Genomic DNA, 27,760 nt, shown 5'->3' with positions numbered 1-27,760 from the left:
CTTATGTTATTTTTATTTTTAAGAAAAAAATCATATTATTTGAATAAACTATACTTAAGGTCACTAAACTATTAGTAAGTTTATGTTTTGGTCACTCAACTTTAAAAAGTTATAAAATTGTCACTAAACTATTTGAAAGTTTTCATTTAAGTCACTGAGTTGTTAAAATCACAACTATATGGCTTTCTTTGTTCACACGGTCTGCACCAAATGAAAGCTTTTTTTCCATTCTCTTCTGCAATTCATTATTTTTCAATAAACAACTTTGAGTGCCACCAGTCTGCGAGCCACAATTCAAATAACTTTTTTCTTCGATCTCTGACACTAACTTTTAGATAAACTTAAATTGAAGGTATGTTCAACTACTTGTCGATAGATACTGATCCATTGTACCAATCATCGAATCGTCACTTGGAGCTCACTAACCAAACTTAAAAAAGAAACTTAACAACTAGTGACTTAAATAAAAACTTTCGAATAATATGGTGACTTAAATAAAAAACTTTAAATAGTGAAATGGTCATTTTGTAACTTTTTGAAATTGAGCGACCAAATCGTAAACTTACTAATAGTTTAGTGACATTAGGTGTAGTTTACCCTATTATTTTTAATTTAATATTCAATATATTTATATGTTTTCATTTATTAATTTTTTTATATATAAGCGACTTAACTTTTTCTTCTTTTTAATGTTTGCATTATAATTTATAAATTACTATATATTTAATTTAAATAATATAGAAAGTGATTCAAGCGGACTGGTCTTGAGCCTTAAATGTTTGAACTCAAGTTTGACCCATATTTTAAACAGGTCTATTTTTTTGCTTAAACCTATTTTTTGAGGTTAATATTTTTGTCCAAACCCTCTCTAATTTTGTACGAACTTTCTAACTTGAGTGGATAGTTTAACCATTGAACTAGTTTAAATCGAGATAATCAACTAAATTAAGTGTTTTCTTAATGGAAACCAACCGAATTAAGTTAATTGCATTATTTCAATGATCATTATAAACAAGGGCAACGACAGGGGGCTGGCAGGGACCTCGACCCTCTAAAATGATAAATTTATATTTTGGCCCTTTAAAATTGATAAAGTTTTAAGTTAATACATGGTAAAATTACACTTTACTCCCTATTGATAAACGTTTGATTTAATTCTTTAAAAAATTATAAAAATATAAACTATTAAAATGGTAGCATAATCAAATTGATTTTCATCAACACCTATTATATCGTAAAGGTTAAATTCTATTATTAGTCCTCGTACTTTATGAAAGTTATGGATTTAATCATTATACTTTAATTTGATTATTTTAGTCCTTGTACTATTCAAATTTTAATATTTTTGTCCCCACCAAATGATAATGGTTAAATTAATTAAGTTAAGTTATGCTATTCTCAAAATATGATGTAGCAAACATATCATCATATGTGTAATGTCATGTTAGCTTGTTAGTTCCACATATTACTCACTAAAAGTCCAATTAATGGATTAAATACTGTAATTACATCAAGATAGAAATTTCAAAATTCGAAAATTATAAGGACTTAGAATGATCCAATTGGAAAATATAAACTAAATCTACAACTATATGCATAGTACAAAACTAGTCATTGAGTTTAACATAACATATTCAATTTTAGTGTTTGAGTCAGGATTAAAATTTCAAAATTCAAAAGTATAAGAACTAAAATTGATCAAATTAAAATATATGGACTAAATTCACAACTTTCTCAAAGTACAAGGATCAATAGCAGAATTTAACTTATAGTAAATCTCTTCGGACCTAAACACTCAAAACCCTTTTCTCGGCTTCTTATCCACAAATGTATGTCATCATAATCCTAATCCTAATCCTAAATGGGATAAACTTTATCCTGCTAACCAAACATCCCATATCCAGCTCCGCGCTTGTTCACTCCGTCGAATGCTTCCATTAGTACATCAAGAGATCACAAAGTCTTCTCAATTTCCCCCTTGAAATTAATTTTTCAAATTCAATTTTGATGAATTCTTAATTTGTGTAAAGAAGAAAAAGGAAATACTAATCGGAAATGTTTCCACAGTTCGGAGCGACGGCGGAGACGTTGAGCAAGGCATCGACGATGGTGTTCCGGATCGGAACCGATGCTCACCTCTACGACGATCCGGATGACGTCAGCATAGCTCCGCTTTTAGATAGTAAATTCGATTCGGAGAAGTGTGAGGCTCTCAAGCGACTCCTCGCTCTCATCGCTCAAGGCTTCGACGTCTCCAATTACTTCCCTCAGGTAATTTGTTTTTCATTATTGATTTCTTTTTATTGAATGAACTCTGAAAAAATTACTTAAAATTTAATATTGAAGTGATCTGGATTTTGTAATTTCATTCAGAGCACCGTTTTGACTGCTGATAAGGTTTCTGGAAAGTGTAAATAAATTTAAGTGTCTAAAAGTTTAAATATCATTGTTTAATAGAAGGTGTAGTGAACTTATCACGGGATAATTGAGAAAGAAAACTAAGCTATCGAGTGTTGTAGTTATAATTCATTGGATCTTTATTGATAGCTGTACTCTGATTAGTGAAGAAATGGTTGAATCGGGTCTACGACTGTGGATAAATACAGATAGCTGTTCATAATTGCATTCATGATATGAAATCAGGGTTTGGTAATGGATACTTTTAAATCTTATATTTGTTTGTTAATTGAGATGTATATATGTTTTTCATCTCTTTGGTTGCTTGAATTACAGGTTGTTAAAAACGTGGCATCTCAATCTTTGGAAGTAAAGAAACTTGTTTATTTGTATCTACTGCATTATGCTGAAAAGTATGTTTCGCAAACTTCTCTAACAATATTCTTTTTATTTTCCTATGGTTGCTTCCATATGTTAAGAAGCAATATTAGTAAATGAGGGAATTATTAGTATGAACAAAGAACATGCTTGCTTGAAATCTATCTCTAATTGCACCGGATAGAAACGGTATCAAGTTTAACTAGTTATTAGATAAGAGTAGTTATTAGATCATGGTTTTTAAGCACTTTTCAAGTTTAATTAATTACAATTCATTTTGAAGAACTGTTCTTTTTCTTAATAAAAGCAGTGCTTGAGATGGGGGAAACTCATTAGTTTAAATTAATAGTGGCTCAAAGGAGAGGTGATGAGTGACCTGGATTGTATTTCTTGTATTTAAGCAGGTAGATTGAACTTATTGTTAATGTTTCTGTGTTTAATTTTGTAGGCGTCCCAACGAAGCATTGTTGTCAATTAATTGTTTCCAGAAGGATTTGGGGGACCCTAATCCCTTGGTGAGAGCATGGGCACTTCGCACCATGGCTGGAATTAAATCTTCATGTTATTGCACCTCTTGTTCTGGTGGCTGTGGGCAAGTGTGCTAGAGATCCATCTGTCTATGTTAGAAAATGTGCAGCTAGTGCTCTTCCAAAAGTACATGATTTGCGCCTAGAGGAACATACCTCGGCAATTGAAGAGGTTCACTTGATAGATTTATTTCTTCATGGTTATTTTTGCTTTCATGTTCTCCACCATTTATTATGACCTTACTTTGCTACGACTCGATTTCCATTGTTAAGATCAGTCAAAAACTGCTTCCTTAAAAGGTTTGGTATTTTTGGACAGAAGGTTTTAGACTAGTTTGGCATGCAATATGCAAAGATAATATCTTTTCATCTTTTGTGCCTGCATTTTTCAGGAATTTTTTTGTACCTAAATAAACATTCATAGATTTGTGCTTCTTTACTTGGACGTTCAATTTTAGATGTCTTTAGTAGCATGACACCTTAGACATCTATCTCTTGTTATAATACATTTCGATAGGGTTGGATTTGTACCATTAATTAATTATACTTTGCAGATTGTTGGGATGTTGTTAAATGACCGCTCCCCTGCCGTGGTTGGTGCTGCTGCTGCTGCATTTGCTTGTGTTTGTCCATATAATTTATCTTTGGTCGGGAGGAATTATAGAAAGTTATGTGAGATTCTTCCTGATGTGGAAGAGTGGGGTCAGATAGTCTTGATTGGAATTCTTTTACGCTATGTTATTGCAAGGCATGGGCTAGTGAAAGAATCCATTATGTATTCTCTGCAATGTACTGAGAGCTCACATTCTGCAAAAGATGGTTCAGATGTTGACTCTGGACTAGTAAAGGAATCCACTGACTTGAGTGGGACATGTGATTCTGAATTTGTAAACACAGTTTCCAGGTGCTATATGGAGGGTCCGGATGAATATTTATCTAGGTCAAGTTATGCCAACAGGGAGTCTTTTGAATTAAATGGTGCACAATTTACATCTGGAAAAAGTAATGATGATGTCAAGATCCTGCTTTATTCTACATCTCCCCTGTTATGGAGTAACAACAGTGCTGTGGTACTAGCAGCTGCTGGTGTACACTGGGTTATGGCACCAAAGGAGGATGTTAAGAGAATCATTAAACCAATCTTGTATTTGCTGAGATCCTCTAATGCCTCAAAATATGTGGTATATTACATGTCCTTATTTCTTCTATTTCATGCATTTACAATATGACATCTTTAAACTGTTCTATGTTTATATGAAACATGATAGGTAGTTGTGCATACGAACACCATGTAAAATGTGCACACATGTATGTATCCATGAATGTTCTTAGTTGGATGCTTTACTTCATTGTGGAGTTCTCTATTTCAATGAGCATGGAAGATTTTACCTTGTTTTGTTCATGCTTATCATAATTTCAAGTAAGTATTTGATTTAGTAGTGTCTTTATGTTATGAATTACGCAAGAATTATTACTACAAAGTTCTTTTTTAAGGTTATATTATGGTTTGGTCTTGCTCCATCCATACTGCCAGTAGCTGCATATATGATGTGGATAATGCCACATTACATGGTTTTTATGTAATTGGAGTTTCATACTTTAATTGTTTTATGATTACTACTCTTGTGACATTTCCTTTGGTATATCCAATTCTTAGATTTTGGTTAATCTTCCTAATTTATGTTTCAAGTTTACTGCTGGGAGGTGGCTAAAGTGGTTATTTTGATTTGCATGAGCAGGTTCTACGCAACATTCAAGTGTTTGCTAAAGCAATACCTTCTCTCTTTGCTCCATACTTTGAGGACTTCTTCATTTTCTCTTCTGAATCATATCAAATCAAAGCCTTGAAGCTTGAGATACTTTCTTACATTGCTACAGATTCGTCCATTTCTTCTATTTTCAAAGAGTTTCAGGTAGTAGCTGCCTTCCTAAGAAATTTCTTATCCTTCTTGTGATTTGCATTTTGTAGATATAGAAGACAAAAGAAATAAATGTCACATTGAAACTTTTCTCTGGGTTTTTGCAATTAGTTTCCTACACATCCATCTAGATGTTCTAGAAAAAGATATCACTGTAGTCCTCAGTATTGAGTAGGATGTTATTTCTGGCCTTTTTCATTCTATGCAAATCATTTTGTTTTAGGACTTGCTTCTGTGTATTTGATGTGATACTATATCATTGGAATTATTTTTGTACTGGCAAAAGCCTTAGTAAGTAACTAAACTAAATGTGTTATATGGACCATTTCTGGATCACCTTAATTTTAAACAGATTGGTTCTGGTTAGTTTTCCAATATACAGCTCTTTTTCTTTTCTTTTTTTAATCCATGACTATTCAGATTCTATTTAAAAGGAGGTTGCACATTTGAGCTCATCTAAGTTACCTGTTACTGAAGTTGCTTACCTAACCTTATGTATATTGTACTGTTGGTGCTTGACTGTCCAAGGCCTTATCCTTACACTATCAACCTTGGAAAACTGAAAAGAAAGAAAAAAATGTACTAGTAACTCCCCTGATATGTGTTAGGAAAAACAAAGAGATTGGGACGCAATGGATTTGAAAAAATTCAATAATTTTCAGTTTCCACTTTTGAGCATCTGAGTGACACTAAGCCATTTCTTAGTCAGTATCACAAAAGAAATGATCTTGAGGCCAGTTGACCTGTTGAAATTGCATTTGTTATGCAAGTATGCTAATCCCTGATTGCACGAATTGATACTTATATTTTTGTTTGTTCTTAGGATTATATTAGAGATCCAGACAGGCGATTCGCTGCTGATACAGTTGCTGCAATTGGTCTATGTGTGCAACGGCTTCCAAAAATGGCACATATATGTGTAGATGGGCTGTTGGCTCTGACTAGACAGGGTTAGTCCCTCTTTCCTACAACTGGTTGTTTAGTAATGTTCTAGAGAATTTAGTCCTTGTTCTTTGAGCTGATGCTGAACTTTGCAGAGTTCGTGACTGAAGATTTTGGGTTTGAAGATCAAGAAGCGGGTATTTTGACTCAGGTTATTATGTCTATAAAATCAATCATAAAGCAAGACCCACCAAGTCATGAGAAGGTATCCTTTTTTTGCTTGTTTCTTTTTAAGCTTTAGCTTTGCCTTTCTGCTTTTTTTTTGGCTGAATATTTAAATTATTTATGTTTCTGCTTTCAATTCACAGTTTAAACTAATTCGTTTTATTTTACTTTTGTACATATGCATATATTGTATTATTATCAGTTACAAACCTTATATTTCATTATTTATTATATGTTATTTTCACACGCACATGTGTGTTCAAATATTGCATATATCATATCATTATTAGTTTCAAACGATAGATTTCATTTATTATTTTATGTTATTTTCACACGCATGGGTGTGTTTTAAATATGTAGTTACCATATGCACACGCATGTGATACAATTACTAGTGTCTATAAAATCAATCATAAAGCAAGACCCACCAAGTCATGAGAATGTACGCTTTTTCTGCTTGTTTATTGTTAAGCTTTATATAGCACATACTTTATGATGTTTCTTTCACCAGCTGTTCCTGAATTTTGTTTCTACTTATTGTTGCAACTTTATGTCTATATTTACTTTTACTTTGTCGGTAAGGTGGGCTTAATGAGAATGGCTACTACAGTGATGCTCTACTTCACGTTTCTCTATTACTCTATCCTACTTTCTAACTTCTTTATAAGCCTTGTGGTATTTTCAGAGGTTCATATTAGTTGGTTGATAATTGACCTTTTCCTTTCTTTCTTTTAAAGGTTATAATTCAGTTGGTCCGCCGTTTGGATTCAGTCAAGGTGCCTGCAGCTCGTGCAATGATTATTTGGATGGTTGGAGAATATAGCTCTTTGGGTGAGATAATTCCTAGGATGTTAACCACGGTGCTGAAGTATCTTGCATGGGGTTTTCCTTCAGAAGCACCAGAAACAAAGCTTCAAATTCTTAACACAGTGTGTAAGGTATTTCCCAGAGCCATAATATTCTCCTTTTAATGTGCTATAGTTGCTGCCTCTGTAATATGTTCCATTTACTATTTATATACATAGAAATAGTTTAAGATTAGCACTTGGAATCCTCTCTCTGTTCTCTCTTAAAAAAAATATACTTACAACACTTGGGTTTTGAACACCATTCGTTTTTTGGATTCTTTTATGTAGTCAGAGGATTTGTAATGGCAATTGAAGTAGATGTCTTTCTTCCAAAGAAAATGAAAGAAAACTAAAACTTGGAAACTTGGTCATGATTTTGTTTCCTATGTCAGATACACACATTAGACTGATGCGCAAACTGGATATTTACCTTTCTATGTGGTCAAGCATGTTATATACATTAGCATCTATACTCTGCATCTTTTGAATTCTCTGGAGGTAATTGATATTGTTTCCACTGGCAATTGTCCAAGGAGTTCTACCGAAACTAATTCTCATTTGGAGTGAAAACTTATGCAATATTCTGGTTTCTTTTGATGCCTGATGATTCCACTGCTTGTTACTAAGCCCTTCCAGTTCTTTCCTTTTGTCTAAGTTAATGCCAGCATTTTCTACTCTCAGATCAAGATATTCTTGATCCATTGGAGTAGCAATGTTCTATTATTTCCAGAAAACAACATTGCCCTTCCTCAGATTAATCAGTTTTTGCTTTATTTATGATGTGGATGGAGGTTGTCAGTCTGAACAAGTTGCAGCAAATAGCATATCTTAATAGGAAAAGAGGCAGCAATTTTTTGCTGTTGCATGTTATCTTTCATATGTTGTACATTTTGTAGTTTATCAGTTTTCTTTGTTTGATGTTAATGTTTAGAGAAAAAGTCTTAGTTGTCTGCACTTGCAGGTTCTAGAAGGTGCAACAGGAGACGATCTGTGGACATTTAAGAAAATATTCAGCTATTTGATTGAATTGGCTGAATGTGATTTGAACTATGATCTTCGTGACCGAGCTCGTTTATTGAAGAAACTTCCATCATGCAACTTAGTCTCTCTAGGACTGGAGGAAGAAACAAATGATCTTCCTGAAAACGACCTTCTGCATATAGTTGCTGAGTGCATATTAGGAAGACAAACAAGAAAAGTGAAACCTGAATCATTTAGTTACCGGTATTATCTACCTGGGTCTCTCTCGCAGATAGTTCTTCATGCAGCTCCAGGGTATGAGCCTCTCCCAAAGCCTTGTAGTTTGCTCCTTGATGACCTCAATGTGGCTGAAGGAACGAGTGAAATGAAAAGGGCGGCTGATTACAGTGGGACAGATGATTATGGCTCATCATCAGATCCTTCAGATGAGGAAAGTGCTTCTGATTATGGTTCTCAGCGCTCAGTCACTGAATCTAGTGGCAGTGACCGTGGTGATGACAGTGAATTTACTAGTGAAGGAAATTATAATGCAGATCCATTGATTCAGATTTCAGACATCGGCAATGCTTCTGAAAATCAGAATGGAGTTTCTCAGTCTTCTCCTGCTAATCTGGGGGAATTGATGTCGAATAAAGCTCTGGAGTCATGGTTGGACGAACAGCCTGGTTCATCGAACCCAGGCCTGCCAAAACAAAGTCAAGTCTGTATATCATCAGCAAGAATATCTGTTGGGGATGTTGGAAAGCGGGTTAAACAAAAAAGTTATTCACTGTTAGACCCTGCAAGTGGAAATGGTTTGAAGGTGGATTATTCTTTTTCATCAGAAATATCAAGTATATCCCGTCTACTTGTATGCATAGAAGTTTTCTTTAAGAACTGTTCATCAGAGATTATATCAGAAATAACCTTGGTTGATGAGGAATCTAACAGAGCCTTCGATTCTGCTGACAAGACTGCTGTTGTAAATGAGAGGTACATCTATGCTTGTCTTTGAAGTTACCCGGATATCATGTTTATGCATCTTTCATTAACTATTTGATTGATCAATTGTCGAAAAGCTCTATATTGTTGTTCCTTCAGATGTTCATATATTGATGAGTCTTTCAGTAATCAAAGAATCTAGAGGAATTTACAAGCTCAACTGAATTCACTCTTTCATTTTAGTCATCTAAATTCTTTAATAGGAGACGAGTTAAAGGATCTCATTTCAGAAGCTCTAGCTTGTATTCTGCAGTTTGAAGTTCTACTTTCTTTGTTTAAATAATATGTTCGTGTAGTGTTACATTTTGCATATTATATTCTTCGATATGTGTTAGCATTTAGTTGTCTTATGCCTTAAGCAATGTTATCTCGGTGCCTAATTTCTTGATACTGCAGCTCTTTGACATCCTCTGATGATGTGCCAACACTAGTTCCGATGGAGTCGATTGTTTCTTTAGAACCTGGTCAGACGACAAGAAGGATTCTTCAAGTTCGCTTTCATCACCATCTATTGCCTTTGAAGCTAGCTTTATATTGTGATGGGAAGAAGCTTCCAATTAAGTTGCGGCCTGATATTGGATATTTTGTAAAACCCTTACCAATGGACGTTGAAGTCTTCATCGATAAAGAATCTCGTCTCCCAGGGATGTTTGAATATGCAAGGAGGTTAGTGATCACCTCTTAGTTCTCTCTGCTGGATATTGAGTTGAAATTTATTTGTATTTACAACTTTTTTTAAAAATAAATATCATGGCAATTTGATTTCTCCCCATGATTAAAAAATCAGACCAGCATAGCTGCTTGGATCGATTGAATTGGGAACTAGCAGGCTATCCGGTCCAACATAGTTTTCTAACATGGGGAGCCACTGAACCAGCATAGAATTTTTTTCTTTTTAAAAGACTGGAGTTTTGATCAAACGACCAGTTGAACCAGAGGTCCCACTAGTTTGATCTCCACTCCGGTTTTTTAACATTGATTTCTCCTCTCTAAGGTTATACTGTAAAATGAGTACTTGTTTCATTCCTTTATTACACGACATTCTTCACCATATTTTCTTATGTATAACAGTTGCACTTTCACTGACCACATTGTGGAGCTAAACAAGGAGAATGGGGATAGCTTGTTAGTCAAAGACAAATTTCTTGCAATTTGTGAGAGCTTAGCACTAAAAATGCTTAGCAATGCAAATCTTTGTCTCGTATCTGTCGATATGCCCATTGCTACTAACCTAGACGATGCATCGGGTTTGCGCTTACGGTTTAGCTCTGAAATCTTGAGTAGTTCGATTCCTTGTTTAATTACCCTTGGTGTTGAAGGTAAGTGCACTGATCCATTAAACTTATCCGTTAAAGTAAACTGTGAAGAAACTGTTTTCGGCCTAAATCTGTTGAACAGAATAGCAAATTTCTTAGTTGAGCCTGCCCTTTCTTAAAATCATTTTTGGTGGTTTTGGTTGAAATTGACGACCTTGTCAATGTTTGAAGAGTAATCAGATTATGATTGAGTGCTAGATATGGTTGAATTTAGGGTTTTTTTTTTTTTGCTTTTAAGTTTTATTATGTATTAAAAGATCCTTGAAAGATCATATGATCATACTCTTTCCAATGAGGGTTGAATACGAACAGTTAAAAGAGAAACGATTTTTTTTAATTCATATTGTTGTTCACCAGTGATGAATTTTATTTCATCGAATTGTGAATTATTATGATTTCATTGTTTTCCTTTATGTGGAAATGATCTGTTTTATGCTCTCTTTTTAGTTCTTTTAGCAGAGTATATGGCTTTTTATTTACCGTTATTAATGTTTTGACAAACACTTTTATTTTAATAAAAAATTTATCATTCACATTTTAATTTAAGGTTCAATTTAAAGTTCAAAGTCTAATTATTAATACTGTTAAAATTAATGTGACATTTTGAAATAAAAAATACCTGATAATAATATAATTATTTTTATTTAATAAAATAATTTTAACAATGTTAACTATTAAAATTTTGGGATCCAAAAGTAAAAAAATTAAATTCTTAAAAATAAAAATACAAGAATTAAATTTCAAAATTTTCGAGAACATAGGACTTATAAAATATTTTTACTAAATAATAAATGAAACTAGAGGCATCAAAATTTAGAAAATTTAAAACTATTCATTATTTTGAGTGTGATTATTACACAAATAAAGAGATGGTGGAGGACCCTCCAGTCGACTTGAATAAACTTTTGCCCGCGTTGAAGACTTAATTGTGTACACATAGAACTAGGGTTGCGCATGGTTTGGTGAAGGGTATTAAAACCTGAATCACGAATCATCCGTGCCAAGATTGGACTGTGAATTTACTCATGAACCTTTAACGCCGATTTTAAGATCCCAAACTGTTGACGGCAAAAATGCAAAAATGCACCAGCCCCAAATCATGGCATCAACATTCAACATGCAACCGCAACATCTGATTGCGATTCCTCGCGGTCAGATTCAATAAGCAGAGGACTTTTCTGGAAGTTATTTCTTAGCTGACCGCAGGCAGCGCTTGCATCCAGACCCCTTGTTTGACGAATACTAACAGTTATTTTACGAGACTCCAGTGCACCTGCAAATGCTGACACCTGCGAAAATAGAATTCAGGATTAATGTATATGATCAAGAAATTCAAGGATCTATATCGGTCAGAAATGAGGGGGAAACAATAAATAGTTGTAGGTATACTGTTTTTTTGTTCGGCCGTCGATACTCAGAGCCCTCTATCGGATTGAAAGGTATCAGATTGACATGATAACCACGTCCCCATTCATGCAGTAGCTCAGCTAGTTCTCGTGCTTGTTCTGCTGAATCATTCACCCCAGCTGCATTAAAAATAAAATAAAATTACAGCTTTAAGCCACTTCAAGTCGCAAAAGTAGTAACAAGGTGCGAAAAAAGCGCTGGCCCAAGTAAGGTGCAATACATGTGTGAATACTGTATATATAACGTGCATATCCATGTCTATATATAAACAAAGTTGCCCAGCTTATACTACAGAACGTTAAGAAGTATTTGATGTTATCTCCTTTCTTACTAGTAAAGGCAACAACTAGAAAAATAAAGAAATTAAAGAGAATATCAATCGGGCAAGCTTTTTTTTGACGCCTAGATAAATCAAAGCATTCACAAAGAGCTTTTGTTTTCTGTGGCACTACATGCAATGACAACACTGGGCATGAAAGAAACTTATTAATGTGAAACATCAGGTACCTAGCAGTGCATATTCAAAGGAGACTCGCCGACTGGTTTCGGCAAAGTAATCCCGGCAGTCCTTCATGATTGCATCAAGGGGGTAAGATTTTGCACTGGGCACAATCATTTCCCTGAGTTTCTGGTTCGGAGCATGTAAGCTAATGACAATAAGTCAGTTAAATTAACATTGAAAAAGCTTAAGAATCAATATCCTTTAGATATTCGAGTCAAGTTGCAGTTTTTACATAAAACAAACCTGACGGCCAATGTTGATTGAAGCTTGTGAGAAGCTAGTTTTTTTATGGTGTTTGGAACTCCCACAGTGGAAATTGTAATCATTCTTTGCCCTATTTGAACATCCTGGAGACCAAAAATGAATTATTCAAACATCATAAATGAGCTTAATAGTAATGCAGCACATAATTGAGCCAGATCAAACTTAAGTTTTAAGATGCACAAGGTCGAGCTTAACTAAAAATTCGAGTCTCAAAGCTCGCCTCAAGCTCAAGAATTTTACTTTGAAGATGGAGCTTGATTTGAGATAAAGAACACACTGCTTGACCTCAATCAATTAGGCTTGTTTAATTGAGTAAAATTAGGATGCTCGAATTCAACTCATTCAATAGCTTGAACTGGTTTAACTCAAAAATAACTAAGCAAAATTTGAATTGTTTTTCAAGATGAACCCGAGTAGCCTGTGACACAAAGTACTGTTTACATCCTAGTGGAAACAAAGGTTTCCTTTATTAGGAAGAAGAAGAATCAACTACATTTTATATCACACTATAATAATACTTTAGACCACTAATATGTTGTGACAGAAAAAGTTGCAACTTGCAAACAATCCACCTTATTCAAGCATCGATGAGCGTCAAGTACTGACTTCAAATTCAACATGGGCTCCCCCATTCCCATGAACACTACATTTGTCACTCTGTGCTTGAAAATATCCTCGATAGCCAATACCTGTTCACATAAATTGTCTTTACCACATATTACTGAAACCATAAAGTCATCGTTATAAATTCTAAAGAACAAACAGCCTCTATTCTTTCAGAATCTAGAATTTAGCTAGCATTGAATCTCAATCCTACCAAATATCACCACTTAAGAGACATTGCATAAATCAACAGAACTAAATTCTAGAAAGAGCTTTGAAAAGCATGTATGTACATGAAAAAAGAAAATTGAAGAAGCAGATCATATGTCTGCTCAATAATTTCTTGCCTTTGAAGATTCATTGAATATATTTTCTTTTAGCCAACTCTCAAAAGCGGCTATACAAACCAACTAAGTTAAATTCTGGATTTTGATCTCTTTATTTTCTAAAAAAGGTTATAAAAGCATGTACGTAAAAGCAAAAAGTTGAAGAAATGGATTATATGATGCTTAATAAGTTTGTGCATTTCAAGATTCCTTGAACACTCTCTGTTTCTAGCCACCTCTTAAAAGGTGACTACATGAATCACTAAGCTGAGGTCCGGATTTTAGCCTCTTTAATTTATAGAAGAGTTTGAAAGCATGTACGTACATGGAAAAAATAAAATAAGAAATGGATTAAATACCTGCTCAATAATTTCATGCCTTTGAAGATTCCTAGAATACCCTCCCTTTCCAGTGGCACAAAATGAACAACGCAAGGGGCAGCCTACCTGAATACCGAAATAAAACACAAAACAAGGAAACAATCAATAGGTATTGCATGGGATAACACCAGAAATGCATAACTAAGCAAAGAAAATCATCCACCAACCAACTCCTAACGGCAACCAGAAAACATAAATCACAAAAATGGAAAAGAAATCACCTGTGATGATACGCATGCAGTAAGACGCATCGAACCCTTTTCATCTTCAACTGGAATGCCAACTGTTTCGATCAATCTGTTATCCTCCAACTTTAACAATAACTGAATGATCAACAAAAAAAAAAAAAGAACACATAATTAAGAATAAAAACCGACAACGAACCACAAAGCATAATATTATCTAATTTACCAGGGAAAAGATCGAGCACCCAGAAGTTCATGATAAAATCTAAATATGGATAAATCAAGTCAAAATAGAACCTCTCTATCTAGTCATTACTTTGCGCTACATCCTTATTACTTCTTTAAAGTTGCTAAAATATGTAAAAGATATGATAGAATATAAGCAAATAACTAAAATCCACACATTATAATCATTCACAAAAGTATAGTTTAACTTTTATATATATTCTAAAAACAATTTGATTTCATCTCCGATAGCAGTTTTTACTTCATGCTATCGTTTTTAAGCTAAGTGAAAATAACTTATATTATCCAACCTCTTTGTTTTTTCCTAAGACATATGCGCTCAAGACCTATGTTTGACATAGATTTAGACATTTGATTTCATCTCAAATGCAGTTTTTACTTTATGCTTCCATATTTAAAACTAAGTAGTAAAATTAATCTATATTACCCGATCTCTTCACTTTCTCCTATAGCCTATGTGTATGAGACCTGTGTTCGACACATATTCAGAACTCTTCTATTTTACTTAAAGTACATGTGTTTGACACCTATATTCCACACATTCGGATAAGAGTAAGAGATATCATCCTCCAAATAGATTTAAAAGCTTTTAAGAATTTATGTACCTGTTTTGAACTCATACACTAGATCGCAAATCCAAATAACATAGAAATTAACAACCAAAATATAACATTCAATAGCATAAAATTACCTTAACAGTGCCATCAGCAGCAGTAACGGTGTGGTAAATTGGAGACCTTCCTATTTTCCATCCAGCTTCTATAAGATCATTTCTAAATGCTTGAGGCACTGTTTTTATTTTTTTTTTAAAAAAGAGCTAAAATTTCACCAAATTAATAAACAGAAATAAATAAATAAAAATTATATAAAATGATTCTCACAGTGACTGAAATCCTGAATTTCTTTTGCTTTTCTCTTGTAAATTAAATGGTGTAGTTGCTTTCCTCTGTAACTTTGCTATATAATTAACAAAAAAAAAAAGGGAAAAAAAGAACACTTATGAGAATTTTTCAAGTCAAATAAATGAATGTAAATTTAAGTAGTGTAATTACCTGGCCGAACTCGACGGCGAGTTGTTGAAGGTCATGTTCGGACATGCCGAGGAGGACGCGAGGGTCCACGTGAGGGGCACGAGAGGATGAGGTAGGGGAGGAGACGGTGAGATTGCGCGACGGCGTGCCGGTGGTGGAGGCGGAAGCGGAGATGGTGAAGGAACGGTGACGGGTGGCACGTGCCAGAGGAACGACGCAAACGTGCTGAAGCATGGAAATTTTGGTTGCAAACATGGCTTTCATCGTCTTTGAATTGAAGAGCAATAACCCTCTCTGTATAATATCAACAGTCTCAGCCTCATGAAATGGCTAAAACCTTAAACCTCAGCCTTTAATGAAAAGACCAATTTACCCCTAGTCCAAATCAATGGCTTGAGATAGTTATATGGGGCCTTCTGTTTTTCTTATGGTCCGAAAGAAATATGGGCTTTAAGGGGATAAATTCTGGCCCAAATTTCTACTTTTAATACCAATATTAATGAATGAAGTGCTAAACGAGGAAAACATTTGGCCATACTTTTATTTAAAATTCTAATCTCGACCTGAAATGCACTTTGTAGTGGGTGGCCCTGGAGATCCATCCCATCTGAATAGATTAAGGGGTAAGAGAATCAATGGAGGATAATCCTCCTGAAAGGATGCATTCTTTGGAGATGATAATCGTGAAACTCCTAGGAAGAAGAATAGGATTCAATTCTCCTGTAATAGGCCATTTTAGCCCGGGCCCAAATGCATAAACCTGAAGATAAAAATACAATAAATTACAGACCCAGTTTTAAATCCAATAACACCTGACCCAATAACCGAATTATAAGCCCATTTTTTTTGACCCAATTGCAGGGCCCAACTGGCCTAAAGTCACAGAAACCTTAAGCAACACATAGCCGAGACTGCTTGCCCCACGTCGTCCTTGCACACCGCAATCGCCTAACGTTCTTCCCGCAATAACGCCCCACGTCGTAGCAACTCCTGCACAACGCCTACACACCTGCAAACCACGAATAGCATTAAGAGGATATACACAACAAAAAACTTGTATAACGAGGGTGGGCTATATAAAGGGAATTGATTCTTTGTATAAGGGTTAGCAAGTTTTTGTATTGAAAAATTAAAAAAGATTACAGTGGAGTACATTGAAGCCAATAATTCTACTTCCCTGGGCAGCAGTGGAATAGATTGAAGATTACAGATCTTATCTCCATAAGTAGTAGCGGAGCAGATTAAAGATGGCAGATTTTACCTCCCTGTGGTTACAGTGGAGTACATTGAAGCCAATAATTCTACTTCCCTGGGCAGCAGTGGTTACAGATCTTATCTCCCTAAGCAGTAATGGAGCAGATCGCAACCAGCCTTGTCTCCCTGGCAATAGTGGAGTAGGTTGAAAATAGCAGATCTTGCCTTCATGTACTGACAGAGAAGCAGATCGAAGATACCAGCTTTGTCTCCCTGGCAATAGTGGAGTAGGTTGAAAATAGCAGATCTTGTCTTCCTGTACTGACAGAGAAGCAGATCGAAGATACCAGCCTTGTCTCCCTGGCAATAGTGGAGTAGGTTGAAAATAGCAGATCTTGTCTAACTGTGCTGACACAGAAGCAAATCGAAGATACCAGCCTTGTCTCCCTGGGCAGTAGTGGAGTAGGTTGAAAATAGCAGATCTTATCTTCCTGTGTTGGCAGCGAAGTAGATCGAAGACCTCAACATTGTCTCCCTGGGCAGTAGTGGAGTAGGTTGAAAATGGCAGATCCTGCCTTTCTGTACTGGCAGCGAAGCAGATCGAAGACATCAGTCTTATCACCATGACATTGCAATTAAAAAGATTGAAGCCACAACGACAGATCTTACTTCCCTGGCGGTGCAGTGGAGTAGACTGATGACGGCGGATCTTGTTTCCTCGACATTGTAATTGGACAAATTGAAGAAGATAATCCTATTTCCCTGAAGTTGCAGTGGAGCGGATTAACACCACGGATCTTATCTCTCTGAAATTGCAGTAGAGCAGATCGTATCTGACTCATCTTTGAAGTTGCAGCAGAATAAGTTGAAGCTACGAGTCTTATCTCCCTGAAGTTACGGTGGAGCAGACTAAAGATTACAAGTTTTGTTCTTTTGAGAAGCTACAAGGTACAAGTCCTATCTCCTTGATGTTGGAGTGGAGTGGATTGAAGCACCGATTCCTATACCTCTGCAGACGCAGTAGGTTGGAATGAGGCTACTTAAAGAGCGCTAAGGTCCAGTATGCCCGGGTAAAATTGGCCATCTTAAAGTCTTTGCTCTGTTCCCGTTACATGACAACGAGCAAAGAGGGGCAGCTGTAATAGGCCGTTTTAGCCCGGGCCCAAATGCATAAACCTAAAGATAAAAATACAATAAATTATAGACCCAATTTTAAACCCAATAACACCCCGACCCAATAACCGAATTATAAGCCCATTTTTTGACCCAATTGCAGGGCCCAACTGGCCTAAAGTCACAGAAACCTTAAGCAACAGATAATGAGATCGCTTGCCCCACGTCGTCCTTGCACACATAATCGTCCACGTTCTTCCCTCGCAATAACGCCCACGTCCTAGCAACTCCCGACAACGCCTACACACCGCAAACCACGAATAGCATTAAGAGGATATACACACAAAAAACTTGTAAAACGAGGGTGGGCTATATAAAGGAATTGATTCTTTGTATAAGGGTTAGCAAGTTTTGTATTGAAAATTTAAAAAGAAATACGGAGGAAGAAAAACATTTTGAAGGTGACGAATTGGGTTTCTTTTCGTTGCTTCTTTTTCTTGTTTTATTCTTTTATCTTGTTTTTCTTTGATTTCTTTGAATAACAAAAGGGATAAGGGAAAATAGGAGGGCTTCTTGTTTTTGGAGGCGATTGAAGGCTTCTTTTCGCCATTGTCCGGTGAGTCGGAGCGCAGAGAAGGGCACTTTGAGAGAATTTGTGGCGCACTAGAAGAGGGTGAGGGAAATGAGTTTAGGGTTTTAAAATGGGATTTTATAGGATTCAAAATGGGCCATTTACATTGTTGGTCCTTTGTTTTTTGGTTGATTAAATCAATTTTTTATATTTTAAATTAGGCAATATATTTTAATCTTGTTTTAGTTCAATCCATGTTCTTCTTGCTTGATGCTTGAGTGATTTGGATAATTTGCTCTTTTGATCCTCCTTCATTATGCGTGATTTAATTTGCTCCTTTTCTCATTGTCAATTTTTGAATTCACCTTTAAATTCTATTTATTTTCAACTTAATCCTTAATTTGTTATGTTAAGTTTTTTAAATATATTATTAGTATTGTTTATTTGTATCATTATCACTGTATTATTATAAGTACTTTTGATTTTTATTATTGTTATTATTATTATTTCAATATATATGTATATACGCATAGATATCATATAATATATGTGCATATATTTTAAGTGTTTTAAATTCATATACATATCTTATATTTTATTCTTCTTTTATTCTTATTAGTTTTATATACATATTCTTCTTTAAGTCGACAACTAAAATTTTTTGTTTTCAAAAAAATGGTTTCGACATCTCCACTGACAAAGCCAACATACCTGTAGAGGCCAATAAGTTCTTTCTAGATAATGGATCTTAAGATCGTTGGAGGATTACACTAGAGCTTTATGGGAAGGATCCTAAGTCTTCTTTGATAATATCTGATGGTTGAGCCGTGATCTTCGGATTTCTTTAGTAGTATTTCATACCCAAATGTGGGTTAGATTACTAGGAGTTCCCAATGCTTGGTACAAATATAACATTTTATGAGTGATTGGAGAAGTTATAGATAATGTAATTAAAATTGATATCAATATCGATAATGGTACAACAAGTAAATTTTTACATGTAGTAATATCAGTTGATTTATGAATCTTTTGATTTCAAAATTGTAAATAGAAAGTGTGCTACAAGGGATAGAATATAAATCTCTCACTAATATTTAATTTATTATAGTTATCCTTCATACTTTTACTCTTTAGCAACAAAAATCTCTTTCTTAGCAACATATCTTCTTTTCCTCCACAACAAACTTCTCATCTTTAGTATTCAATCCCTCCTCAATAACAAACTGATCATTAGGGGTGAGTAAAACTTAATTTGATTCGAAATTTTTTTCGAATTTTGAGTTAATCGAATTAAGTTATTCGAGTTATTTGAACTATTCGAGCCAACTCAAATAACTCGATTCGAGTTTCAAGTTCGAATCGAGTTGAATTTCACAATTCGAATAATTCGAATAACAGATTGGTGTAAATATCTTTTTTATCCCCATCAACTTTGAAAATAAGCAAATAGGCATCTCTCTAAAAAAATCAAAATAATTCTCAAAAATTCAAAATAAATTTTAAAACTTAAAATATTTATAAAATTTCAAATTTTATATTTTAAAAAATTAAAAATTCTAAAATATATATAAAAAGTTAAAATTTTAATTTTTTTCTAAAATAATAATTTTGGGACCTAATTAATGATTCAATTTTATCACACTCAAGTATCTTATTTTTTATTATTATTTTACTTTGAAAAAAATTAAATATATATGATTTTAAATTTATGTGCTCTAACATGAAATTAGTTATACTGTAATAATATTTTTATTTGACATACTTAATTTAACTCGACCAATTTCACTCGGTTTGATTCGGTTCGATTCGACTCGACTCGATTTGAAAAAAATTCAAATTGAGTTAGGATGATAAAATATGACTCATGAACTCCATTAAATCGAAAATTTTTCACTCGATTCAATTGAACATGCACCCCTACTTATGATCATCAACAATAAAATCCTTCTCCCTCAGTAATAAAATTTTCCTCATCAATAGTTTACTCCTTATTGTAACAAACTTTTGCTTATCAATAGTAAATTTCTCTTCCTCAACGATAAGCTTCTCGTTCTAAGTAGAAAACTTTTGCTCTTCAATAACAAAATCCTACCTCGTGAAGTCTATACTTTTGATCTTCAACAGCAAAATCACGTTTTGTGCAGTTGAAAGCCTTGCTCTTCAGCGGCAAAATTCTACCCTATGTAGTTCAAACTTCTACTCTTTAGTAGCAAAATCATGCAAATTTAGAGGATACAATCAAGTAAAATAAATTTGACTTTTATAAATTCACACCCAACAACTTCATTCTTGCACAAAATCAATTAGAAGATGCAATCAAGTCAAACAAATTAACATTCACATATTTATTACTACATATTTAATAAAGTCGAATTTCTCAATAAATAAAAATTATATTACTTAAACTAATTTCAATTGTTCAAGATGCTATAATCAAAATATCAATCTTAGACTAATTAAATAGAAACAATTGTTAAGGCTGAATATTAATAAAACTAGATGTTTGATGTCAAGCACAATACAAACAAAATTTGTAAGAAAAAGATTAGGCAATGATTAATAAATATAATAAATGATAGGGCAAAGCCTTAGGACCAAGCACAAAAGCCATAGGAATGGTGAGCTCCTTTTCACCATCTCCAACTTTACTTTCTTGTCTTATACATTAAACTCTTGCTTCTTCCATCATAAAGATATGGCATTGAGTTAAGCATAAAAAAATAATCTCGAATCACAAATATTGACACCCCAAACTCATGTTCATTTTACAGAAACTCGAAGTATTTTAACCCATTTCATATTTCTACATGTTGCATCTCCATCCATAATCAAATATGTGTTCTAAAAGTTGAATCTCAATTGAATTCAACTTGAAAAGAGTTTTAAAAGTATCATGGAAGTCTTTGTATTAGAAGCTAAATTGTATTTTATTTTATTTTTTTAAAAATAGGCAAACTAATTCCTATACGTTAGACTAAAGAATAAATTGGTCTATTCTATTAAAAATTTCATCATTTGTTACTGTTAAAAATTGTTGTGGTTGACAAAATAATCAGATAAGTTACATGTGGCATGCCACGCGTACCTCATTACGACATGCAAGGACTAGTTTTTAATAGTAGAAATGGATGAAAATTTTAACAAAGGACCAGTTTACTCTTTGATCTAACATATAAAGACTAATTTGCCCATTTTTTGAGTACAGGGGGCAAAATGCAATCTAACTCCTAGTACAAAGGCCTCCATGGTACTTTTACCAAGTTTTTTTAGCAATTCAGGTTGAATTAAATAATAAATTTAGTTAAATTAATTAAAAAGATTTATATTAATTTTAATACGGAATAAATCTCAAAATTATTCATGAACTTTGATTTAATGTGCAATTCTATACATGAACTTTGATTTTGTACAATTTTATACATGAAGTTTTAATTTCGTCTAATTCTCACAAATTATTAACACAATTATTGATATAACACCATTTTATGTTTATATATTGCATACACAAATAGTTTATTTCTAATGGGTAAACTACAACATTGATCACTCAATTATATGTAAGTTTTCATTTTGATCACTAAACTATGAAAAGTTACAATTTTGTCACTAAAATTTTCAAGATTGTTTTTGTAGTCACTCATCCGTCAACTTTTAACGGAATGGTGACGTGGCACTAACTAAGATAAATTTAATCCACCTAATTATGCCATGTAAATTTTATAATTTCCACATAATTTCCTTGTTAAATGAAACGGTGAATTTTGCATGAATAAAAATAATATCTTCCGCTTCTTTCTCTTTCACCCTCTACCTACTCTCTTCAAAGCTGATCGAAAAGATAAAGTTAACCCAAAATCTGACGCTCATGAATTTTAGGCCACCGTACCCCATCGCAAGTTGATCCAAAACTTTGACCCCAAGCAATTTTCACCTAAATTATTTAAATCCAACCTCTATATTATTTACAGGTAAACCAATTCAGAAATCTTAAACCATTTGACTTAACCTTCAAAAGTTTCATTGCTAAGCTGACCTGGAGATATCAATTACTCTAGTGTTAAATGTAGTAAGTAATCTTCACCTTCAAATTCTTTGCTTTTGATTAAGAGAGAGAGATTCCTTTAACTCCATTAATGCTCATAAACAGAAAATTTGTAAAAATACGTAGAGGAAAAAATATAACATTTACACTGAAGTAAAAGAAAATAACACCAAATCAATTTTAGACTAATATTATAAATTTCCATTTTAGTGTTTTTTTTTTTAGTTTTAGGCTCTCTTATTCTTTTATCAATCTTTCACTATTCTTTTTAGGGTTTTCGAATTTAGAAATAAATGCACGTACTTTTACAATAGTGATCATTATATCACAACTTATGTTTTCCTTCTAATGTTTTCGAGTACTTATGCACAAAATAACTTAAGAAATAGAGGCTAGATTTGAAGAATTTAAGTGAAAAGTATTATGAATCAAAGTTTTGGATGGAGTTGTGGTGGGGGTATGATGGCTTGAAATTTGTGAGTGTTAGGATGTAGTTTTAACTTTTCAATTTGCTTTGAGAAGAGCAAATAGAGGGTAAAAGAGAAAGAAGTTGAAAAGATGGTTTTTATTGATGTAAAATGCACTATTTCATTTAACAAAGAAATTATGTGGAAATTATAAAATCCACATGACATATTTTGGTGGATTAAATTTATCTTAGTCAGTGCCACATCACCATCCCGTTAAGAGTTAAGAAATGAGTGATTAAAAAATAATTTTAAAAACTTTAGTGACTAAATTATAACTTTTCATTGTTTAATGATCAAAATGAAAACTTATATATAGTTAAGTGACCAATGTTGTAGTTTACTCTTATCTAATATAAAGAAAATGATTTATTTATTTATTTAAACGTGTGTGATTGAATCAAAATTAAAATTTTAATTACAATCAAAATTTCATGTATATAATTCAATAAATTAAAATTTATATATATATATATATCATATAACATATTGAATCAAAAGTTGATCTAAGAATTATTTGGTTGGGAGAATGAAATAACATTCCCCTTATTCATTGAGTGGTAAAATTCCGTTATTTAGTTGAACATAATACCTATTCTATGGAATGACCATTACTTCCTTATTATTTGTCTTCCGTAATAGTTATTATTTGGTATCACCAAAGAATGGCTATTCCATACAACATTGAATAAAAAATAAATTTTAGATTAGTCCTTTAAAACTTGGACTTAAAAATATAAAAATAAAATATTTGAAATATTTTAATATAATTTTAATATAATTTAATATAAAATATTTAATTTCAAAATATAATTGAAAAATAAAATATTTTAAATATTTTAATATAGAAATAATTATAATAAAAATATTATTAAATTATTTTTTGATTATTTTATTAAATTATATTTAATAATTTATTAAAATATAATTAAATTATTTATTATTTATTAAATTATTTTTAATAATGATCCTATTAAAATTTAATAGGACAAGAATTACCAACGAGCCCTGAAAAGACACATGAAGACACCTTCCTTATTTAAAAACAACAGAAGCAATACATATCTTAAATTCGAAGCTCCATGTTTGAGGTTCGAACCCATGACCGCGAGGTAAAGAGGCTGATCTAACGACCCAATTTCCATCCTCGCTGAACAAAACTAGGAATGTCACTGTTAAATCTTGCCTCCACCCACCACAACAGCTAAAAGCTTGGGAAAAAAAAGAAAAATACCGAAAAAAAGGGGGGAAATGGGGGTTTTATTGACGACGCTGGAGTTTTTGGCGTCTTTGCTTCTAATCTTTCTTTTAGGTTTCGTTTCTGTAACCGTTCTGGAAGCCTACAGGAGACGTCACACTAACGCGTACTCCTCTCTAACCCTAATTTTATTTTTTTTGTCGGTTTCATTTCTGATATAATTATCTGATTTTGTTTTAATCTATACTTTTTTTTCCGATTCAGTCATGTTGAAGCGCCGGCGATGTTTGAGGATCCAGAATCATTGAAACAGGTAAAATTACTTTCACCTATTATTTTATTTTTATTTGGATAATACTCTGTAATCGCTTGTTTGGTTGCCGAGAAATTGTCAAACTTCGATTCTTTTTGTTTTCCTTTGATCCTGGTTTGGAAATTAACGGAAAAGTCAACTTTGAGAAGCTAAATGTAACCAAATAGTTATGAATACTAATTAAGTTCTTGAAAGTAGTACTTATCCTTATAATTCCTTTTATTTTAATCCAACAAGTGAATAGAAGTAAAAGGATTAGAATTGATATATATGTAATATACATATATGTTATGTGAAGAAATCTATGTTACATATATGCAAGAACTAATGATACCAATTAAAATTTCATAACACCGTATCTGAATTCATTTTGATTAATATGAGGTTCCTATTTTTTAATTTGATTATTTGTGGGATAATGATATATATGAAGTGGCTAGAGATACTAAGAATTTGCTGGCTTCATCTTTTACCTCTAGGTTCCTTGTCCTGATATTGTTGATCCAGCGGAGAAATACTTGTCTTTGATAATTCCAGCTTACAATGAAGAGTATAGGCTTCCTGGTACCCTCAACGAAACAATGAAGTAAGTTGATGCTTATTTTTCTAAATCCCTTACGTCTTCAGTTCGATGGTTTGTGATAACATAAATAGCTTTTACACATGAAAAAATGCAGGATGTATACCTTCAATAGTTAATAATATCTTGAAATGCCAACATGTCAATACGATATCTTCCCCAAAAAACGGGGCAACAAAAGTAGACATGAAAATTCAGGGTTAATTGAGTTGATTGATTTTAGTTTCACTCAACATAACAATAAAATCAATGAATATTTCTTCCTTTTAACTCTTTGTTCTCTCTCTGTATAGCTTTGATTAACCATTGCCTTGTTGTTTTCAGGATTAAAAATATGGTTTCTTAGTGTGTTTCAATCAAGTAATTTAAAACTATATCCACTTTTTCTCTGAATAGGTTATGATGTTGAATAGTAATCATTTGCTGTTGTTACTTTGTAGTTATCTTCAACAACGGGCAGCAAATGATAAGTCCTTTTCTTATGAGGTACCTTTCTTGTTTCATCTATTAAATGAAACAGCTAACTTGGTTTGTCAAATCTATAATGTTTGGCAACCTATCATGAAATAGGTCAATTGTGTTTCTGGCTCATTGCCTCAGGGTAGAATAACCATGCTTTTTGAAAAAATTGTACCATTTAAATGTTGTATTGGATGTCTGCATGTCTCTTGCATGAGATGCAGGTAGTGATCGTTGATGATGGAAGTAAGGATGGAACAAAGAGAGTAGCTTTTGACTTTGTAAAGAAGTATGGCGTAGACAATGTAAGGGTTATCCTTCTTGGTAAAAACCATGGAAAAGGAGAAGCAATAAGAAAAGTGAGTCTAACCTAAACCATTCATTTGGATATTCGCAAACACTTTCTGATGCCTCCTGCACGATAACAATGGACTGAAGCTCTTTACCGCTGTGAAAGCATTGTAAAACAGGGAATGCTACATTCACGTGGTGAATTACTTCTAATGCTAGATGCCGATGGGGCTACCAAGGTTACTGACCTAGAAAAACTTGAAAACCAGGTTTGTAAAAGACTCTGACCACAGTCATTGAAGACATACTGTGTGGTAAAGATTATCTAATTTTTTGTACTTCAGATCCATGCAATTGTGAGAAAAGATTATCACCCTGGTGATTCAGCAGCCGGAGAGGCAACTTTTAGAATTTCTGATATCCCAATAGTTGCATTTGGATCTCGTGCCCATCTTGAGGAGAAAGCTCTAGCTACGGTTAAGTTTACTTACGATGCTTGCTATTTAATCATACTTTGATTGTCATTTCTAAGTTGCAGAGTTCTTCTTGTTGAATTTGTTAAATCTTCTATTTTTAGAGGAAGTGGTACCGCAATTTTTTGATGAAGGGTTTTCATCTTGTGGTTCTCTTGGCTGCTGGTCCTGGAATTCGTGATACGCAGGTATGTTCCTTCATTGTATGGATTTCTGTTTCTTTTTTTGGCCCAAGAAGCATATCTTTTATATTACTAACATAATATATTGAATTCTCTATTAACATTTTCCTGATCTGGAGTTTCTTCATAAAATGCAGTGTGGTTTTAAGATGTTTACTAGGTCTGCAGCAAGGAAGCTTTTTACCAATATCCGGTTGAAAAGGTGATCTCAGAGACACTATTGAACACCTATCCTTAAGCATTACTACTTGCTTATCCTGTCATTAAGACATCAAAGCAAATCTAAACTACATGCTTAGATCACTGTCCTGCCATCGACATGCTCATTTTCGCATTGAATACTCTGGTACTTTTCTGTGTTTCCTGTTTACAGCTAAACATTTAGTAAGGAGAAATAGACAATAGAAGATTAAAAAGTAGTGGATGGAGGTGAACTCGTAATGGAAATTCGGTTTTTAGTTGTTGTGAAAGAAATAATGACAAAGGGAATTAAGTCATCTTTTTAGTAATAGGTATTCATATTCAAGTTAGTTTCATCCTTCCGTATATCCACTGTTCTGAAAAGATTTGCCAAGTAATTTTGTATAGAAAATTTCAATTCTCTTTCCATTGAAACCTGAAGGATTCATGTCCCTCATTTTGAACACACTTTGGACTGACTTTGTTTTCAATTCTCTATTGGTCCTTGCTCTGATCCCTGTGAAAAACTCTGTAACTGAATCGGTCATGAAATATATGTGCAGGTGGTGTTTCGATGTTGAAATAGTTTTCCTTTGCAAATGGTTTGGTATTCCAATGCTGGAGATATCTGTAAACTGGTCCGAAATTCCAGGATCCAAGGTAAATCCATTGAGTATACCAAACATGCTTTGGGAGCTTGCCCTCATGTCCGTAGGATACAGAACTCGAATCTGGAAAATTAACTCCTGATGTCAGGATTTTCTCTGATCAATTGAGCAAAGATGAAAAGTTACACACGGTGCAGTGCTGATTCGATAAACTTAGGTTTTTCTTATACGTTCTTTGAGAAAACACTTATTACAATCAGATGAAACCAGTTTATCGGAGCTTGTTCTTTCTGGAATCCGCGGCTGGAATATGCAGTATTTTACGGTTGTAATATTAGTTGAGGTAACATTTTTTTCAACAGTTTGATGATCGAATCGTGAACTTATTTCCTGGATAAGTACTTCATTACAGTTTTACGAAAAAAATACAGTTTAATATTCCCTACATTGGTGTGACCTTTAATTTTTGAAGTATTCATATTTGGACATAAATATGAGATATGTTGAAGAATATTAAATATCATGGACAGGTGTGTCTCAAATCTCAATCCAGGACAACTAACTGTAATCATATGCAGCTGAGCCTGATACTCTACTAGAGATTAGCAAGGTTTCCGGAATCAGATAGGATGATTAGGACACTAGTTCATCGGATTAATCAGTTTAATGAAATAAATTATAAAAAATTAAA

At 33.5% G+C, this 27,760-nt stretch overlaps 3 protein-coding genes across 3 annotated transcripts; 2 read left to right on the top strand and 1 right to left on the bottom strand.

Moving 5' to 3' along the window:
- The first annotated feature begins 1,966 nt into the window (after positions 1–1,966).
- Positions 1,967–10,772, top strand: LOC105771131 (AP3-complex subunit beta-A). Its single transcript, XM_012592531.2, is given in 12 exon segments — positions 1,967–2,271; positions 2,734–2,810; positions 3,224–3,329; positions 3,331–3,474; positions 3,857–4,483; positions 5,042–5,215; positions 6,045–6,171; positions 6,259–6,368; positions 7,066–7,266; positions 8,138–9,129; positions 9,535–9,804; positions 10,210–10,772. Coding segments are annotated over 12 exon segments (3,408 nt in total). The 5' UTR covers positions 1,967–2,055; the 3' UTR covers positions 10,574–10,772.
- Positions 10,773–11,266: 494 nt separating this feature from the next.
- On the bottom strand, positions 11,267–15,716 carry LOC105771132 (uncharacterized). Its single transcript, XM_012592534.2, has 10 exons — positions 15,420–15,716; positions 15,249–15,324; positions 15,059–15,156; positions 14,158–14,259; positions 13,916–14,002; positions 13,200–13,316; positions 12,607–12,710; positions 12,369–12,508; positions 11,844–11,980; positions 11,267–11,743 (listed from the first exon to the last, which is right to left on the bottom strand). The coding sequence occupies exons 1-10, from the start codon at positions 15,660–15,662 to the stop codon at positions 11,567–11,569; spliced, it is 1,281 nt and encodes a 426-aa protein (XP_012447988.1). The 5' UTR covers positions 15,663–15,716; the 3' UTR covers positions 11,267–11,566.
- Positions 15,717–23,860: 8,144 nt separating this feature from the next.
- On the top strand, positions 23,861–27,514 carry LOC105771129 (uncharacterized). Its single transcript, XM_012592529.2, has 10 exons — positions 23,861–24,149; positions 24,248–24,296; positions 24,776–24,882; positions 25,317–25,362; positions 25,560–25,694; positions 25,806–25,895; positions 25,971–26,102; positions 26,204–26,287; positions 26,419–26,483; positions 27,025–27,514. The coding sequence occupies exons 1-10, from the start codon at positions 24,037–24,039 to the stop codon at positions 27,209–27,211; spliced, it is 1,008 nt and encodes a 335-aa protein (XP_012447983.1). The 5' UTR covers positions 23,861–24,036; the 3' UTR covers positions 27,212–27,514.
- Positions 27,515–27,760: the final 246 nt, after the last annotated feature.

Source organism: Gossypium raimondii, chromosome 5 (genome assembly GCF_025698545.1).
Source record: "Gossypium raimondii isolate GPD5lz chromosome 5, ASM2569854v1, whole genome shotgun sequence".
Taxonomy (NCBI): Eukaryota; Viridiplantae; Streptophyta; class Magnoliopsida; order Malvales; family Malvaceae; genus Gossypium; species Gossypium raimondii.
This window is presented reverse-complemented; position numbering and strand designations above follow the sequence as displayed.

What these genes read in the sequence shown, in the direction of transcription:
- LOC105771132 (XM_012592534.2), bottom strand. Translation starts at nt 15,662, where the DNA reads ATGAAAGCCATGTTTGCAACCAAAATTTCCATGCTTCAGCACGTTTGC. An exon ending in GGCATGAAATTATTGAGCAG is followed by an intron (nt 13,317 to 13,915) that starts GTATTTAATCCA and finishes TTATGTGAACAG; the next exon opens with GTATTGGCTATCGAGGATAT. An exon ending in CTTTGAATATGCACTGCTAG is followed by an intron (nt 11,981 to 12,368) that starts GTACCTGATGTT and finishes TTTTTAATGCAG; the next exon opens with CTGGGGTGAATGATTCAGCA.
- LOC105771129 (XM_012592529.2), top strand. Translation starts at nt 24,037, where the DNA reads ATGGGGGTTTTATTGACGACGCTGGAGTTTTTGGCGTCTTTGCTTCTA. An exon ending in AGGAGACGTCACACTAACGC is followed by an intron (nt 24,150 to 24,247) that starts GTACTCCTCTCT and finishes TTTCCGATTCAG; the next exon opens with TCATGTTGAAGCGCCGGCGA. An exon ending in AAGGAGAAGCAATAAGAAAA is followed by an intron (nt 25,695 to 25,805) that starts GTGAGTCTAACC and finishes ATTGTAAAACAG; the next exon opens with GGAATGCTACATTCACGTGG.